Source organism: Lissotriton vulgaris, chromosome 5 (genome assembly GCF_964263255.1).
Source record: "Lissotriton vulgaris chromosome 5, aLisVul1.2, whole genome shotgun sequence".
Taxonomy (NCBI): domain Eukaryota; kingdom Metazoa; phylum Chordata; class Amphibia; order Caudata; family Salamandridae; genus Lissotriton; species Lissotriton vulgaris.
The window spans coordinates 767739491-767757024 of NC_141693.1; the positions used below are offsets into that span (position 1 = coordinate 767739491).

General features: G+C 48.9%; 1 protein-coding gene across 1 annotated transcript in view; it reads left to right on the plus strand.

Annotated features, from left to right (window-relative positions):
- The window catches only part of NFKB2 (nuclear factor kappa B subunit 2), a 256667-nt gene that overhangs the window by 228991 nt on the left and 10142 nt on the right, over nucleotides 1–17534 (plus strand). Inside the window, exons 22-23 of the mRNA XM_086922228.1 lie at nucleotides 7742–7914; nucleotides 8011–8122. Coding sequence (XP_086778354.1) covers nucleotides 7742–7914; nucleotides 8011–8122 — 285 coding nt within the window. The remainder of the gene's footprint in view (nucleotides 1–7741; nucleotides 7915–8010; nucleotides 8123–17534) is intronic.

Below are 17534 nucleotides of genomic sequence, written 5' to 3' on the forward strand. Positions count from 1 at the left end.
GATGTTCAGAGTTCCCTTATGGACATGCCTTTTGATGGTACCCGCCTATTTGGCGATAAGGCAGATAGTGTGCTGGAGTGTTTTAAGGACTCCCGGGCTACGGCCAAGTCCTTGGGTCTTTCCACCACGCGCCGAGCCACGTCTGCTTTTTGTTCCTTTCATGGCCACGGAAGGGGTGCCCCAACATGTTAGTTCAGCCAAAAGCCTGTGCAAAACCAACCTCAGCGCGGATGTGGTTCCCGCTGCGGCGGGACAGGGGGCCAGCGTGTGGTCAGTCCACCTCCGCTCCAGCAGCATCCGCCTCAAAGACTTCCTAGTCCAAGCTTTGGGGTGCACCCCACACCGGTGGGCGGCAGGATTCGCCATCACCTCCCCCACTGGCGTTCTGTCACTTCGGACAGGTGGGTGCTGCAAATCGTCTGAAGGGGCTACTCCCCCCCCCCTTCGAGTCTGCCCCCCCAGCCATGCCACCTCGGTTCCACCACATGTCGGGGTATCACTTTGCACTTCTACCAACAGGAAGTCATGGCCCTCTTGGCAAAGGGGGCCATCGAGCATGTTCCTGGGCCAGAAGTAGGACGTGGTTGTTACTCCCACTACTTTCTGGTTCCGAAGAAGGAGAAAGGGGTCCTGTGCCCCCAATCTTTGACCTCAGGAACGTCAATCCCTTCCTCTGGAAGGAGAAGTTCAAGATGTTGACTCTTGCTCAGGTCTTGGCTGCCCTCGACCCTGGAGATCAGGTGGTAGTGTTGGACTTGCAGGACGCATATTTTCATATCCCCGTCCTGCCGGCCCAGTGGCGTTACCTACGGTTCACGGTAGGCCAAAAGCACTTTCAGTTTGCTGTGCTCCTCTTCGGCCTTACCAGTGCCCCTCTGGTGTTCATGAAAGTGATGGAGGTGGCCGCAGATCAGGGGTTCCAGTCTTCCCCTATCTCGACAACTGTTTGTTGAAGGCGGGGTCGCCTCAGGCAGTCGGCTCCCACCTCCAGACTACGGCCAACCTCCTGCATTTGCTGGGGTTCTCCATCAACGTGCCGAAGACAAACTTGAGTCCCTCTCAGAAGCTCCCCTTCATCGGAGCAATTCTGGATTCTACACAGTTTCGGGTTTATTCGCCCTAGCAGCTAAGTCCGAGATATTCAGGCTATGATTCCGATCTTTCAGCCTCTATCCCGGGTTTCAATCAGGATGACCCTCCGGCTCCTGGGTCTGATGACCTCCTGCATCCTGCTAGTGCAACATGCCAGATGGCATATACGGGCTCTGCCATGGGACCTGTAGTTCCAGTGGGCACAGCATCCGGGCAACCTGTACGATCATGTCCAGATCTTAGAGGGCACTGCACGACAATTGCAGTGGTGGCTCACGAATCATGATTGGGTCAATGGCAGATCTCTCACCCTTCCACAACCGGAGCACACAGTGGTGACGAATGCGTCCCTCCTGGGATGGGGCGGCCACTTGGGAGAGGCGGAGATCAGATATCAATCTTTTGGAGCTTCAGGCGATCTGACTTTTACTGAAAGCGTTCCTTCCCTCTGCCCGGGGACGTGTAGTGCAGGTGTTCACGGACAACACCACCGCCATGTGGTATCGCAACAAACAGGGCAGAGTGGGGTCGTGGATCCTATGTCCGGAGGCTCTGCGCCTCTGGACATGGCTGGAACATCAAGTCATTACCTTGTTGGTTCAACACCTGGCAGGTTCTCTGAACGCCAGGGCGGACGAACTCAGGTGCCGGTGCATGATGGAACACGAATGGCGTCTGAACTCTGACGTGGCGCAAGGTCTCTTTCTGCAGTGGGGAGAACCTTGGTTAGATCTATTCGCCACCGAAGAGAACGCGCAATGTCATCAGTTCTGCTCGTTTTAATTTCCAAGGCGGCACTCGCTCGGTAAAGCTTTTCGTCACGAGTGGGGCTGCGGTCTGTTGTACGCCTTTCTGCCTATACCACTTCTGCCCAGAGTGCTGAAGAAGATTCAGCGCGACCGGGCCCAAGTCATCCTTGTGGCTCCGGATTGGGCACGAAGATACTGGTATCCCGAGCTATTCAGCATGGCGATCGATCCCCTGATCCGACTGCCTCTTCGGGAGGATCTTCTGTCGCAACAGCAGGGGACAGTCCTCCACCCGAACATGTCTCGCCTCCACCTCCATGCGTGGAGATTGATCTGTGACAGTTGACAGCTTTTGATTTTCCTCCCGAAGTCTGGGATGTCATTCTGGCAGCCAGGCGTCCTTCCACTAAGACGGTATACGCATGCAAGTGGAACAAATTTGTAGCATGGTGCAATGCAAAGGCTGTGGATTCCTTTTCTGCCCCTCTTTTCCGAGGTCCTTCTGTTCCTTCTCTCTTTGGCCCAGCAGACTCTTCTCTGGGCACTATCAAAGGCTATCTTTCGGCCATCTCCGCCTTTCTATGGCTTCCAGATCAGCCTTCTCTTTTTAAGTCCCCGGTTGTTAATCGTTTCCTCAAAGGCATTACAAACACGTTTCCTCCTGTGCCTTTCATAATGCCTCAATGGGACTTAAATGTTGTTTTGATCTATCTGATGGGTGCTCCCTTTGAGCCCCTTTATAACAGTCCCTTACGTCTTCTCACTCTAAAGACGGCTTTCCTGGTAGCTATCACCTCTGCTACAAGAGTGAGTAAGCTCCAGGCTCTTTCTTCTAAACCTCCTTTTCTTTCTGTTCATCCTGACAATGTGAAATGAAATGAAATGAAATGAAATTAGATTTATAGAGCGCGTGGTTGCCCTTGAGCGTCCCAGCGCTACCTTAACAGAAAAAAACAGAAAGGCCCTGAGGGCAAAAAGAAGGGAACAAGGTTTATTCAGTTTTGGGAAAGAGAAAGGTTTTAAGCAATTTTCTGAACTTTAGATAGGAGACTTCCCTCCGGATTTCCCTGGGGAGGGCGTTCCAGTGTTTTGCTGCATTCAGGGAAAACCGGCGTCCTCCGGTCCGAGCTTTTCTCACTCTAGGAACGAAGACCAGGTTCTCTCCGTCAGAGCGGAGGGTCCTTGGAGATTTATGGGGACAGATCAGTTTTCTTAGGGCGGGAGGACCTTTGCCTTGAAGTGTCCTGTGAGCGATACACAGAGTTTTGAATGCAATTCGCTCCTGGATGGGGAGCCAATGCAGGAATCTAAGTAGTGGTTTGGCCGAGGCCCTTCTAGGAGCCCCCAGGAGCATTCTGGCTGCCGCATTCTGTACCCGCTGCAGGGTGTTAATTGTTCCTTTCGGTGCAGCTAGAAGGAGAGCATTACCATAATCAAGTCTTGATAGTATTAGACCTTGGATTAGGAGCTTCTTAGAATGGAAGGGCAGGAGTGGGAGCACTTTCCGCACTGAACGCAACAGACCGAAGCAGCTGCCTGCGACTTTCTGAGCATGTGTCCTGAATGTTAGTTGGGGTTCGAACCAGACCCCGAGGCTTTTGATTTTCTCCTTTGCTGGGGGCAAGTCCCCCATACAGGGGGGCCAGAGCTCGGAGGGCATAGATGTGAAGTGATGACCTAGGAGCATTATCTCAGTTTTGGCTCCGTTAAGTTTCAGTTTGGAGTCTGTCATCCAGGAAAAGATTGCCGAAAGGCAGCTCGAGAGGTTGTGGGGGCATCCCCCTTGTTGAGACAGAGAGACGACGAGTTGTGTGTCGTCGGCATAGCTAATGGATTTAATCCCAAAGGGGGCTACTACATCTTCCAGCGGAGCCATATAGACATTGAACAATGTGGGGCTCAGGGAGGATCCCTGAGGAACCCCACATTGAAGAGGAGTGGATTTTGACATGGTGCCATTCTCCCATATCCTAAAGGACCGATTGTCGAGAAAAGATTTCAGCCACTTAAGGGCGGACCCTACAATGCCCAGTTTGGAGAGGCGGTGTATCAGGGTAGTGTGGTCTACGGTATCGAATGCAGCGCTCAGATCCAGGAGGATCAGAGCTGCTGATCCCCCTGAATCTAAGATGCACCTAGCCTCTTCTGCCACCACTATGAGGGCAGTGTCTGTGCCCTGCCCGGGGCGAAATCCCGTTTGGGAGTGGCCCAGCAGGTCGTTGCTCTCGAGGAATCCAGAGAGCTGCCGATTCACTAACTTTTCGGCGATTTTTCCTAGTCCAGGCAGCAATGAAATAGGGCGGAAATTCGCCAGGTCAGCCGGATCTAGTCCTGGTTTTTTTAGGAGGGCTTTGATTTTTGCCTGTTTCCAGCTCGGAGGGACAATGCCAGTGGTGAGTGAGGAGTTCAATAGATCAGTGGCGAGAGGAGAGATGGAGTTCATGATTTGCTTGAGAACATGCATGGGAGCTGGGTCAGAAGGTGAGCCACTTTTAATGTTGGTTAGTGTCGAGCAAAAATCTTCCCTGGTGATACACGAGAACGACTCGAGTAAGGGTCCTGAAGTGGGAGGGGGAAAGGGATCGGACATCAGGGGAGAACCAGTTTGAGGGAGGCTGTCTAGTATTTTCTGTATTTTTTGGTCAAAAAACTCTGCCAACTGGTCACATCTTGATGTGGGGTCGTTTTGTATGGTGATTGGCGCAGGGATTTTGGTCAGCTGAGTAAGTATTTTAAAAGTTTCCCTGGAGGAGTTGGCTGCAAGTCTTATTTTTTCTTCGAAGAAGGAGGCCTTGGTCGTTTGTCGTGCGTCTTTATAAAGTCTCAAGGCCGCCTGGTAGGAGGTTTTACTACTATGGGCCCAGTCCTTCCTCCAAATACGTTCTGCCTTTTTACAGGATTTCTTAAGATCTCTCAATGCGGTGGTATACCAAGGGGATTTAAAAGTGCTGCTCTTTTTCGTAACCATTTTTCGGGGCAGAACCAGGTCCAGGGAGTTGTTGAGCCAATTCTGAAAGTTCTGGTCTGCAAGCAGAACTTCGGGTACTGATTCGGGGACAGATTGTTCAAGGGCAGCTTTCAGTTTTTCCACTGAGAGTTTCGGCCAGGCTCTTTGGAGAATACGCAGTGGGGGAGCGTTGGACACTTCCAGTCGTACTTCCCAGAAAAAGGGCACTAAAAAATGATCGGACCATGGTAGGGGCAAAGGTGAAGTGGCTAAAAACTGGGTGTTGTTAGAAAAGACGGGATCTAACAAATGCCCTTTGTTATGGGTAGCTTCCTTATTAAGAAGATGAAGTTCGAAGGTTTTAAAATTTAGCAGAAGTTCAACCGCAGCTTTGTCGTTAGGGTCGTCGATGTGGAGATTAAGATCTCCGAGTACCAGAAAATTAGAGGACCGGGTGGCTGCTGCCAGGGTGACTTCTAATAAGGAATCGACAAGGTGCTTAATGCTGCCAGGAGGGCGGTAGATCAGGATTCCAGAGAGAGATTGTGTAGGAGTTAGTTGAATGCTGAAACAGGCGCTCTCTGCGTCTGAGATGCCACCGTTCTCAAGTCTACAAGTCAAGAAGTCTCGGTAGATTATGGCGAGACCTCCTCCTATTCCTTCGCTTCTATTCAGGTTTTGGACTAGAAAGCCAGTGGGAAGGGCGGAGATGACATCGAACTCTGAGTGAGGGGATAACCATGTTTCTGTAAGAAAGAGCAGATCCAGGCGGCTTTCTTCAATCAACAGATTGATCTCAACCGCATGTTTAGGCAAGGATCTACAATTTAGCAGTGCCATCCTCCGGGTTTTACAAGCTTTATTGCCAGTGGAATCTTCGGATGGAGAATCGGGGCAGAGGAGACAGCGACTAAATAACGGGTCAGTCCTCACCAACTGGTGATCGCACTGACACATGGTGTATCGTAGGGCTATGAGATCTTTACTGGAGTAGGCCGGGGGTACCGATGGAACCACGGGCATAATAACGGGCCCTGGGCCTGGTCGGGCCCGGACGGGCCCAGACGGGCTTGCCTCTAACGCGCCTCCGGCGCGCCAACGGCGCGCCCGCTGCGCCCGCCCGCTGCGCGGGCGAAATGAGGTCTTCATTTTATGGCGATCGGGCCTTAACTCGCCCGACCGCTAGAGCGCCAACCGTCCCCTACCCCAAAGATGGCGTCCACACTCGTCGCCCTCCAGGTAGGCAGTGTCAGCCCTCGGTGAACTAGACACGAGCTGTATTACACCCTCAGCAGTGAGCCAGTGCAATTAAATACACAGCGCAAGTTGGGTAAACACAGTAATGTTTTAAAAATTGGATTATTTAAAATTTGGTAGTTTTTCTGGTAGAGGCGTAAAAACAAACAATGTACAGAATAATTAACAAATCAATAAGAGGATCGGGGGCCTAGCTCCCGGCTTCCGCCTCAGGAGCGATTCTGCGTATTAGTAAAGGTTTTACCGGTTCTGGGCGCTGGCGAGCTTTATAGTGATTGGGCCTTAACTCGCCCGACCGCTAGAGCGCCAATGTGGTTTTAAGGACTCGTCCTTCTTTCTTGCCAAAGGTTGTCACGCCCTTTCACATCGGGCAGACCATCACTTTGCCCACCTTCTTTTCGTCTCTGCATCCTTCAAAAGAGGAAGAGAGGCTCCACCCACTGGACCCAAAACATGTGCTCTCATTCTACCTGAAGCGCTCACAACTGTTCCTGGGGGAATGACCAACTGTTTGTTGGCTACGTGGGCGCCAAAAAAGATCGGGCCGTGCACAAACAAACCATCTCTCGTGGGTCGTTCTGTGCATCAAAGCATGTTACTCGTTGGCTAAGAAGGAGCCTCCTGTGGGGCTGCATGCCCATTCTACCAGGGCAACAGCGGCCTCTACTGCCTTGGGACGCGACGTTGCCTTGCTGGACATTTGTCAGGCAGCTACTTGGGCCTTGCTGCACACATTTACCAAGTATTATTGCCTTGCCAGTCAAGTCTGGAGAGACGGCTTCTTTGGCCGTTCTGTTCTCCGTGACTTTCTGGTGAAATCTTGTTCGTAGATCCACCACCAGGGTTGGTATTGCTGAGGTATCTATTCTAATGTAATTAATCTATCTCTAACATGTCTCTTTCAGATGCACAAGTTAGTACTTGTGTAACAATATATCTGTAAGAGACATTAGTTAGTGATGGATTCCTTACCGCCCCACCCATCCTTCCCGTTCTGCGAACTGATTTTTAGGGTTAAGCTCATCCCTTTCAAGGCCCTAGTTTCATGGCATCAGTGGTCAGTTTCTTGCATGGCTCTGCGTTCCTGGCGCGGAAAGTCGTGTACCGAACTGACGTCCGCGCACATGGATGGCGCCTAAGTAGTCTCCATGACGTCATCTCTGCGCCTCCGACACCAGCCACGGACGCGGAGCCGCACGACGCCACCTACCAAAGCGCAGGGGTACTGCTGACGAAAAACTTTCCGGATCCAGTCTGAGGCCTGGGGATATTCCAATGTAAGGAATCTATCTCTAACTCATGTCTCACAGTAGTAACTTGTGCCTTTTGCTTTCACTATAAGTTTTAGAGGTAGTTCGGCTTGTAATTATGGCTGGTTCTACAGGTTTGTAATTAGCTGTGGTTAGTTCAAGGTGTTGGTAGTCATCTTAATGGTTTCATTGGTCTGGTTTTAGCAATGGTTTATCTGCGTTTGATTTCTGTAGTAGTGTCACTGATGTTAGTTCTATGGGTAATTTGTCAGTTTCTTGAGGTTGGTTCTAGAAGATTGCCTCTGTATTAGCGTCAAAGAGGTGGTACATTGAAATGTTTTATTTTTTTGCGGCCATTGGTGTTGTGGCTGTTTTATAAATATAGCCATTTTCATTTGAACTAAATTTACACACACCATAATTAATCTATAATGCTTTGAATTCAGGAAGCATTCTTTCCCTGGAAGAGGATGCCAAACATCGCTTAGAGGATTTACTGAACAGAGGCCAGAGTGGATCTGACTGGACGGAACTTGCAAAGAGGCTGCAGCTTCAAAGTTTGGTGGAAACCTACAAAGATTCGGTGTCTCCCAGCGGACATCTGCTACGCTGTTATGAAGTAATTCATGATTTCTCTAATTTTAGTTTTGCTGTTGTGTTAGCTGTTCCTTCTGTTCAATTTATTCTAATAGCAAACATTCCTTCCTTCTTTTAGCTTATTGGTGGGCGACTTGACGGACTAATCAATGCCTTGGAAGCCATGGGTTTAAAAGAGGGTGTGCAGCTTCTTGGAAAGTCATACATTCCTAAAGATCAGCAAAATTCAGGTAATGTCAAATATTTGCGAAGACATCCGCAAGGATAACCAGCTTGTTTTTAGGTATTGTACTAAGGTTTTTAATAGATATGATTCGGTGTTTCATGATAAATTTGCCTGCCAAAGTTTAGGTATATACCTGTGACCAGGTGTATGAAATTTGTTTTCCTGCCAGCTTAAGCAACCATTTCCTCACCCATGCTCAAAAAGCACACTGCTACTGTCCGTTGCTGCCCTTGTTATGTTGTTATACTGAATTTGTAGCGCGCACTGTTACTCTGGAGTGTCCTGGCACGATAGAGAGCTGGTGTAGGGTGAAAATCATGTTAGTTTAACTTGCTGAACAGGTGTGGGTTTTTTTTGAGCCACCGGCAGCCAGTGCAGTTCCCGTAGGAATTGACGCGCGCTAGATCTCCTAGAGGCATTGAAAAGAAGCCTGGCTGCCGCGTTCTGAATAATCTGTAGCCTATGCAGCAGATATCCAAGCAGACCAGTATACAAAGCGTTGGCGTAGTCCAGCCTGGACAAGATCAGAGCGCGGGCAATAGTCTCTTTAGCTACTCGCGGGAGAAAGGGGAGAATTTTACTGAGTTTTTTGAGAGTACCAAAACAAGCTCCCGACAGTTTCTTTACCTGATCGCTAAAACGGAGGTCCTCACTAAACCAGACCCCCAGATTTTTAGCAGGCCCACCCTCGGACTGAGGCCTAGGGTGGTTAGGCGGCCACAGGCGGTGTCTGAAATCTGCGGGGAACTGGCCGAATAGGAGGACCTCCGACTTATCCGCATTACATTTGAGGGAGTCTTGAGCCATCCAATGAAAAACAGCGGTGAGGGAGGTCTGTGCCACGAGTGTGTTCAAATCCGTGCTCCCCCAGGTAAAAAGCAGCTGTGTGTCATCAGCATATGCCATTACTTTTGCGCCGAGTTCCTCAGCTAGATAAATCAAAGGTGTTAGGTAGATATTAAACAGCAGAGGACTCCGCCTTGAGCCTTGCGGAACCCCAGTGGACAGGCTTCTAACCAATGAGGCACAGGAGCCCATGCAGACCTGCTGCGTGCGGGAGTCCAAAAAGGATTTAACCCAGTCCCAGACCGAGCCAGAAATCCTAATTGCAGAGAGCCTAGCAAAGAGCCGCTGGTGGGGGACCGTATCGAAGGCGGCAGAGAGGTCAAGTATTATCAGGGCCGCCCTGCCGCCCCCATCGAGACACTCTCAGATCGCCTCCGATACCTCCACCAAAGCATTCTCATGCTGTAGGCAACTCTGAAGCCTGACTGAGCTGGGTGGAGTACCCCCGGTTGTTTCCGCAAATGTCTCCAGTTGCCTAAAGGCCAACTTCCCACAGACTTTGGCCAATGCTGGCAGGAGTGAGATAGGCTGATGATTGTCCGGCAGCAGGGGGTCCAATTATGGTTTTTTCAGAAGGGGTAGTAATTTGGCCCGCTTCCATTGGGCGGGTACATGGGCAGTCAAAAGAGAAGAATTAACCAAGGCTACAACTGCTGGGCAAACTGCCTCATCTATACCTGCTAGGACTCGCGCCGGACAGGGATCCGCCGGAGAACCCGACTTAGGTGAACACTCCATGCTGCGGCCCTATTAAACAACTACCCCAGCAGGATTTAAGTGCTAGTGTGACAACCTATGTGGCAGTCTTAGATCCGATACTACCTCCAGCCACCTGGGTGTTTGTCACGTGCCATCACTCTGGGTCGCCCAATGATAGCTGCCCACCACACATTATGAAAGAGGTCTTTTCGGCCATACTCCAGAGCATACTTCCCCTCCTCAACAAATCTTTAGCGCAAGGCAAAGTTCCCTGCGCCTTTAAAAACGCAATGGTCGTCCCCCTCATAAAAAAGCCTGGGGCTGACCCCACGGACTCGTCCAATTACCGTCCCATCTCCCTGCTTCCTTTCATGGCCAAAATTTTGGATGCTCACGTATCGAGATGTCTCTCGAATTTCATTGAACACTCTGATTACCTTGAACCCAATCAAGCTGGATTCCGCCCGTCACACTCAACGGAAGCAGTGATTCTTGCAGTTCAGGATACCCTTAGAATAAATGCGGACAGGGGTATCCACCAGGCCCTGGTGCTTTTAGATCTGTCGGCTGTGTTCAACACGGTCGATCATAACATACTGCTGAACCGTGTCGAACATGCTGGTCTTAGGGGACCCGCACTCAACTGGATAGCGTCCTTCATTACTGACCGGACACAATCAGTTGGGTTAGGAACATTTACCGCCCGAGACTGTCCTCCCTCTGTGAGGTCCCTCAGGGATCGTCACTGTCGCCACTACTATTCAATCTATACCTCAGACCCCTGATACACTCCCTAAAAAACCGCAAGATTACCATTTTTAATTATGCAGATGATCTGCAGCTGATAATTCCATTGACTTCTCCAGACGCAGCTGCAGAATGTCAGGCTACTATGACTCACATACGGAGTTGGATGGACTTGAATCACCTAAAACTCAACCCAGGCAAGACGGAGCAAGTACTGCCTGGAAAGAGTGTGATCAGTTGGGGCCCGCACTTCTGGCGGGCGGATATGGGTTCCCCCCCCCCACCGCTTCCCCCTCGGTCAAAAGCTTAGGGGTCATCCTAAATGCTGACTGATCACTTAAAGGACACGTGGGAGCTGTTGTCTCCTCTAGCTTCTTCCAACTTCGGAAAATTAAGATAATTGCCCACTTCCTAACACCCTCCTCACTCATGCAGGTAGTGATAGCCCTGGTACTTTTGCACCTTGATTTTTCGAATGCTGTATATCTTGGCCTGCCATCGGGTCTGTTAAAACGACTCCAGATAGTCCAAAACCAGGCGGCAAGACTCATCTGGAAACAACTCAAATGGCAGTCAGCCAGACCGGGACTGTCAAAACTACACTGCCCAGCCCCCTATTACTTCTCCTGATGACCATGGGGATCTGTTTGGCTCTCTCATATCTCTCAGACCCCCCAGACAAGCATGTCATCACATGCTGTCTCCTGAGCAACTGTACCTTGGTTTTATTTGTAGTTGCAAGGCTATTCCTAGCGCGCTAAATCATGTCTATATTGCTAAGCCTTCGAGGGCTCAGGTGAGACATAATCCTCCTTCTCCCCCGTAAGAAGTGGGCTTTCTTATTAATGCCCGTTCTCTGGTTAGTAACAACGTTGCTTTCCGAGACTTTGTCTCGGAAAGAAAACCTTCCTGGGTCTTTGTCACCGAAACGTGGGGCTCGGACTCATCCGGCCCGACCTGATTAATGCCCTCCCTGATGGTTATGCCATGGTAAGACAGGATAGAGAGGACCGCAGAGGGTTTGGGATAGGCATTGTCTACAAGAATTCTTTTACCTGTCATATGGAGCCCCTTCCTTCTCCCCAGAAATCCTTTCAGGCCCTCTTCTTTTCACTTAATACCTCCCGACAGAAAATTTTGCTGGTATTCTTATCTACAGACCCCCACTCTAGGTCTCCATTTGTCGCCGATTTACTTGAAGCAATTGAACCATTCATTAACAGGCCTTCTTTGACTATCCTAGGAGATTTTAATTTCCATTTAGAAAATCTCAACTCTGCTGACACTATGTCACTCCTGGACGCGCTTGCCTCTTTTGACCTTTCCCAAAAAGTGCTATCCCCTACCCATTCTGCTGGCCATATCTTAGATGGGGTTTTTACTAATGACCCCAGGCTTGAGATTGGCTCCCCTCTGCCCCTCTCCTGGTCGGATCACACAGCAGTCCCACTGGAATTTGTCTCAGGTTCCCTCTCTGCCCCCCACACGGACAGGAATTGTTGGGTTCTAAAGAGGAACTATAGGGGCTTGTCTAATGAATCACTTGGCCCTTTCATTGCCAGCTTCAAGCCCCCCCCCTCCCAGGATATCGATACCACTGCCCGTGAGCTTGCAAGTACCATCTCTCGGGCTATTGACACCTTAGCCCCTCTTAAATCTCACTACTGTGCTAGGAAAAGCCCGTCAGCGCCCTGGTATTCAGAAGCTCTTCGACTCCAGAGACAGGAGTGTAGGAGGCACGAAAGGCTTTGGAGAGCTCAGCTTGATGCCGATCTTCGGATCAAGCATAAAAATCTCCTTAAGAGCTATAAAGTGGCGGTGTTAGCCGAAAAGCAAATCTACTTTTCCAAGCTAACCTCATCTCTCTCCTTCCCGGGTGATCTCTTTAAGGTGGTAGATACCTTATCTCTTGTCCAACATCCCGACCCCATAATCCATAATTCCTTCTCAAGAACTCTGTGATCAGATCGCCACTTTCTTCCACACCAAAATCTTGGATATCTACACAGCTCTTCAGAGTCATAACCTCACTCACGTTCTCTCTCCCTGCTTAGATCCTCCCCCAGCTTCCAAAGATATCTTCGCCAACTTTCCTCTTCTTACGACTGAGACACTGGACAAATTACTAGACTCGACCAAGTCAGGCTCCCCCCTTGATCCCTGTCCCCTTAAAATTCTAAAAAACTGCAGGGACACTTTACTTCCCCCTTTGCTGGAAGTCATGAATAGAGCCATCTCCAGTGGTGAGTTTCCAGCTCCTTGGAAGACTGCCATCGTTAAGCCTCTCCTAAAAAAGGCTTCCTTGGATCCTGGGATTCTGAAGAACTTTCGCCCCATTTCCCTTCTTCCCGCTCCAGCTAAGATGTTGGAGGCTCATCTGAATTTCCATCTTAGCGCTTTTTTAGATAAGACCTGCCTGCTTGATCCATCTCAGCATGGCTTCCGAAAGGCGCATAGCACTGAGTCAGCCCTTACAGTGGTGGTCAATAATATCCGCGCCAAGGTCGATAGTGGTCAGACTACTCTTCTGATCCTACTCGACCTTACAGCAGCATTCAACACCCTGTCCCCTACCATTCTGGCCTCCCGCCTCAGTGAGACGGGGGTGAAGGGTCGGGCTCTCAGCCTCCTCACTTCTTTCCTCAACCATCGGGAGCAAAGGGTCAAACTGGGTGACTTCCTTTCCAATGCCATGCCTTTGCAATGTGGGGTACCGCAGGGCTCCGCTTTGAGTCCCACTTTGTTCAACATTTATGTGGCCCCACTTGCTAGGCTTGTTAGAACTTTTGGACTGGAAGTGCTCTCGTATGCCGATGACACCCAGATTATGGTCTCCTTGTCCCATTCTGTCGAGACCACGGCCCTAAACTTCCGAAATTGTATGGAAGCTGTGGCGGGTTGGATGGCCTCGAACTTCCTTAAACTGAATGGGGAGAAAACGGAGATCCTGGTCTTCGGGGGCAATAAGGAGATCTGGTCAGATGATTGGTGGCCCCAGACACTTGGATCTTGTCCCCAGCCCTCCCTCACCGCCCGTAATCTGGGAGTTACATTTGACACCTCACTTGCTTTTGATAGGCAAGTAAGTAGAACAGTCTCAACCTGCTGCGGGGTCTAAAGGATACTAAGAAAACTTACCCTCTACCTTTCTCCTGATGCCCGGAAACAGGTTGCAGTTACCTTCTATCTTCGCAACTGGACTACTGCAATGCTCTATACCTTGGCATGAGCAACAAATTACACCATCGCCTGCAGGTCATCCAGAACGCAGTAGCGAGATTCGTTGTCAATGCCCCCAGACGCTCCTCAGGGACCAGGATCAGGAGAAGTCTTCACTGGCTCCCGGTGCATGCCAGAATAAAATTTAAAATCCTGACCATCACCCACAAGGCTCTTCACGGTGCTGGCGCCGAGGGCCTTAGGACCTTAGTGTCGACCTATATCCCAGGCAGAGCACTACGCTCCTCCGGTCATAATCTGTTGTCTATCCCCCGAGTCGCTAAAGCGAGATGGGGTGGTAAGGCCTTCTCTTCTCTAGCCCCCAGACTTTGGAATGAGCTCCCTTTGGAACTCAGGGGCCAGGATTCTCTGCTGCTCTTTCGAAAGGGCCTTAAAACTCTGCTCTTTACTGAAGCCTACTCTTAGGCCTCCATACCCTGTTACTCTATATCAGTACCTGGCTTTACTCCATCTTTTGCGCCTTGACGCCTCTGGGCAAAGTAGCGCTTACACAAATTGCCATTCAATCAATCATGGCCCAAAGGGTCGCTTTCAAGACGGGCTGCATAGTTAATCCTTTAGACTTCTCTAATAGCTCTAGGTAATGTTCTGCAACAAGACCTTGGGTGGATTCACACAGCAACTTTCTGCAAAAGAACTCAGTTTCAGTATAGACCGTAATCTTTCCTTCAAAACCCTCATTTGGAACAATAATTAGACAGCCGACTAACAACTTTGCAAATTCAAATCCTACAAACACTACTAATCCAAAGAAGACTTCAGACCCACAAAACAAACACTGTTACTTTGTCACCTAAATTGAGGCAGCACCCTGCTCGCTGTTGATACTTCAGTGAATATCCTGTATGCTGCTCCTTGACTCATCAAAGGGCTAAATTATGATCACATCACTTTCACACTAAAGAACCTTCAGCAGTTACTCTTGCAGGACCGGATATTGTTAACTATACATTTTCAAATAAAGCATTAACAACAACCTGACACTCCCTCCTGACTGGACACTTAACCATTTTGGGACACAACACAGGAGAAAAAAACACACGATTGCTGGACTACCTCCTGCCATGCTACAAAAAGTCTAGATCTCCTCCAGAGTACCCAGTCTTAAAACTTAGTTTCTCCACCTTGTGTGTGGATGAATATTAATTATCCCCTACTTTGACTTTTGTACAGCAGTCCTCTCTAGATCGATATGAACTTGATTAGTACAAATAGCAATCATTCAAAACATGAGTAATAAAAAGTTCTGCCCACTTCCTGGTTGGTTCATTATCTGGTTTTCATCAACATTTCTGAAAAGGATTCACCTTATGGTATGCCAATTAGGACATTAAGTAGGGTATTTGTGCTGCCAGTAGACAAGATTTGCAAATACAGATCCTCTGATGGCTACTTCTGACTGCATATTCTTCTTCTTTGGAATGTCTCCTTATGCCAGAGTGGATCCAGAGAATTTTACAGCAATGCTCTGCTGTCCAAGTAGGCTGCACAGTGTTGTGGCCATGCAGTGTCTGGGAAATGACGGAGCAGAGCCACTAATAAGTGCACCCCCCTGCACTCTGACGGCAATCCCTTTCTTTCCACCGCCCTGAAGGCTGAACTGTAATACCGCTCCAAAGGGTGACGGTCTTCCAATGACTCAAAATGTACCTTATACCGTGTGCTAGGGATGATGTGTTGCGCCAAAATGACAGAATTCAAGCCGTACCACAGCTAAAAAAAGCGGATATGAGTTATGGACCCATATGACGTGCAGTTGGCACTAGGTCTCCAGTCACAACTCCAAGATGTGCAGTAAATGTGCCCTCAGGAACCCAAAGGGGATGCAGGAGTGTGTGGGGAAAATACTTCCCCAAACATAGGAAGAGGCTGCAGTCTAAATATAACCGCTACTTCCAATCAGGTTAAAGGGTTACTCTTGTTCCCATAAGCCGCCTGTTCAAGTGAAGTTTCTTTCCTGCTCAAAGTCTACCTGTAAGTCGAAGTCAATCGTACCATAAGCACACAAATACAAACCAGAGCTCAACCCCATCCCACTTCTAGAAATCAAGGGGAAAGGCGGGAGGGAGTCTATCAAAATACCATACCCCACAAGCATCTTCTGTCTCCAATCTGGTCCAGCGAATGGTCCTGGTGGTTCCCTGCATTTCCTGGGATGTCGTAGACCCAGTAGCAAGCAGAGGCCTTCAAGAAGGCCATGCTTCCTCTCCTTTAGACACTTCTGGCTCCCACTGGCATACCTTCAGGCCCCATGCAGTGACGAGCTTTAGTTGGACGTCCTCCAGAGGGCTGCCTCCCTGCTTAAACGAATCTCATGGGATCTGGTCCTGGGTCCATTTTGACATTGGTTCACACTTTCACCTTCGTATTTGGGTCCACAGCAGTTTCTTCTATGCTGATCTCAATTGCCATGCCAGCCGCTGAGCCATTGTTGGCTCTCTTCAGGCCCATACGAGATTACAAAAGCACAACCCGTAGTTTACAAACAGATGCTAATCTTCAACGTATGGCTCAAAGCCAGTATTATCAGAGGTTAAATGCCTTATTTAGATCCAGTACTGATGTGGTTCAAGATATGCAAAATGTTCCCAACAACAATTATTATTATTATTTTTTTTGTCTCCCAACAACAATTATGATGTAGAGGCGGACAACCGACCCCTCCACTCCCCTCGCACCGGTGACAGGCTACGCCTGGACTTAAAAAAATTAAAGTGGGCTAGATGCGTCATCAGAGACTGAGCTAGATTTGCCACCTGATCCACCATGAGAATAAAATGTCTTTTGCATTGGTTGTGTGAAGGGCAGCAGAAGTGCTAGATATACAGATGGCCACTTTTGAAACTAAGACAGACTTGTTAAATGAGATCCTTCAACCAGGTCCTACTTCTTCTGAGTCTCACCTACCATTCAGCAAACACTCTTATAGCCACCCATTCTAATCTGTGTTTAGGTCACCTGGTAGGTCAACCCACGGTCAGGTGACATACAGTCCCCCCAGTGATCCTGATTTTTTTTGTTGTGTTTTTTTTTTTGTTGACAATGCATCCGATGCCTGAAAGCCTAGTGTACAGGCATTAATGAATAAAGTCACTCCTTATTCCTCTGGCTAAAGAGTCGACATTTATTGATACATTTATAAAGAGCATGTTCTATTTTTACTAGTTTAGCCTTAAGATTCTTGAACATATTATGTATTCTGGGCACTTATACCCATGCTTTTTGGGACATGGCCAGTGAGTTCTTGATGGCAATCACAAAAGACCTTGCTTGCTTAAACTAGACTAACGTCCGGAACTCAACAAAGTATGTCCTCTTTCCTGGCTTTGACACAACATACTGTTGTCAGAGTGATTGGCACAATTGTATTGCTTCGAAGGCATTCATGGTTTTGAGAAACCAGGTTTTCAGTAGATATCCAAGCGTCTATGATAAGCTTGCCCTTTGATGGCTAAAGATTGTTTTGACAGAAGTATGATTTGGGTCTTGAACTTTTAAGGACAGGCAAGCCTCAGCACAATATTTGTGACTCTCGTTTCCCACCAATAAATTCCATTCACCATACAGGAAGTTTTGGGGTTGTACTAAGTAGCTACCTTTTAGAAAAAATCAGCCCTTTCAACAAGTGCTGCTACAGCAGGTCCACTGATTTCATGCCAGAACATAAGCAAATTTGCACTGTTGAGGGGGAAAAAGAAGACCGTACTAATTTTGAGAACGATGGATATTGTATCCTTACAAGAAACCTGGGCACTTGATTTGTCTCACTGGTCTGATTATACGGTATACAAACCACCATCATTTGATCGAAGGTGAGTGGACGTCTCTGGTGGCGTTTTAAATTTGTGTGAAAAACGAGCTTTCCATGGTGGATGTGGTGAAAG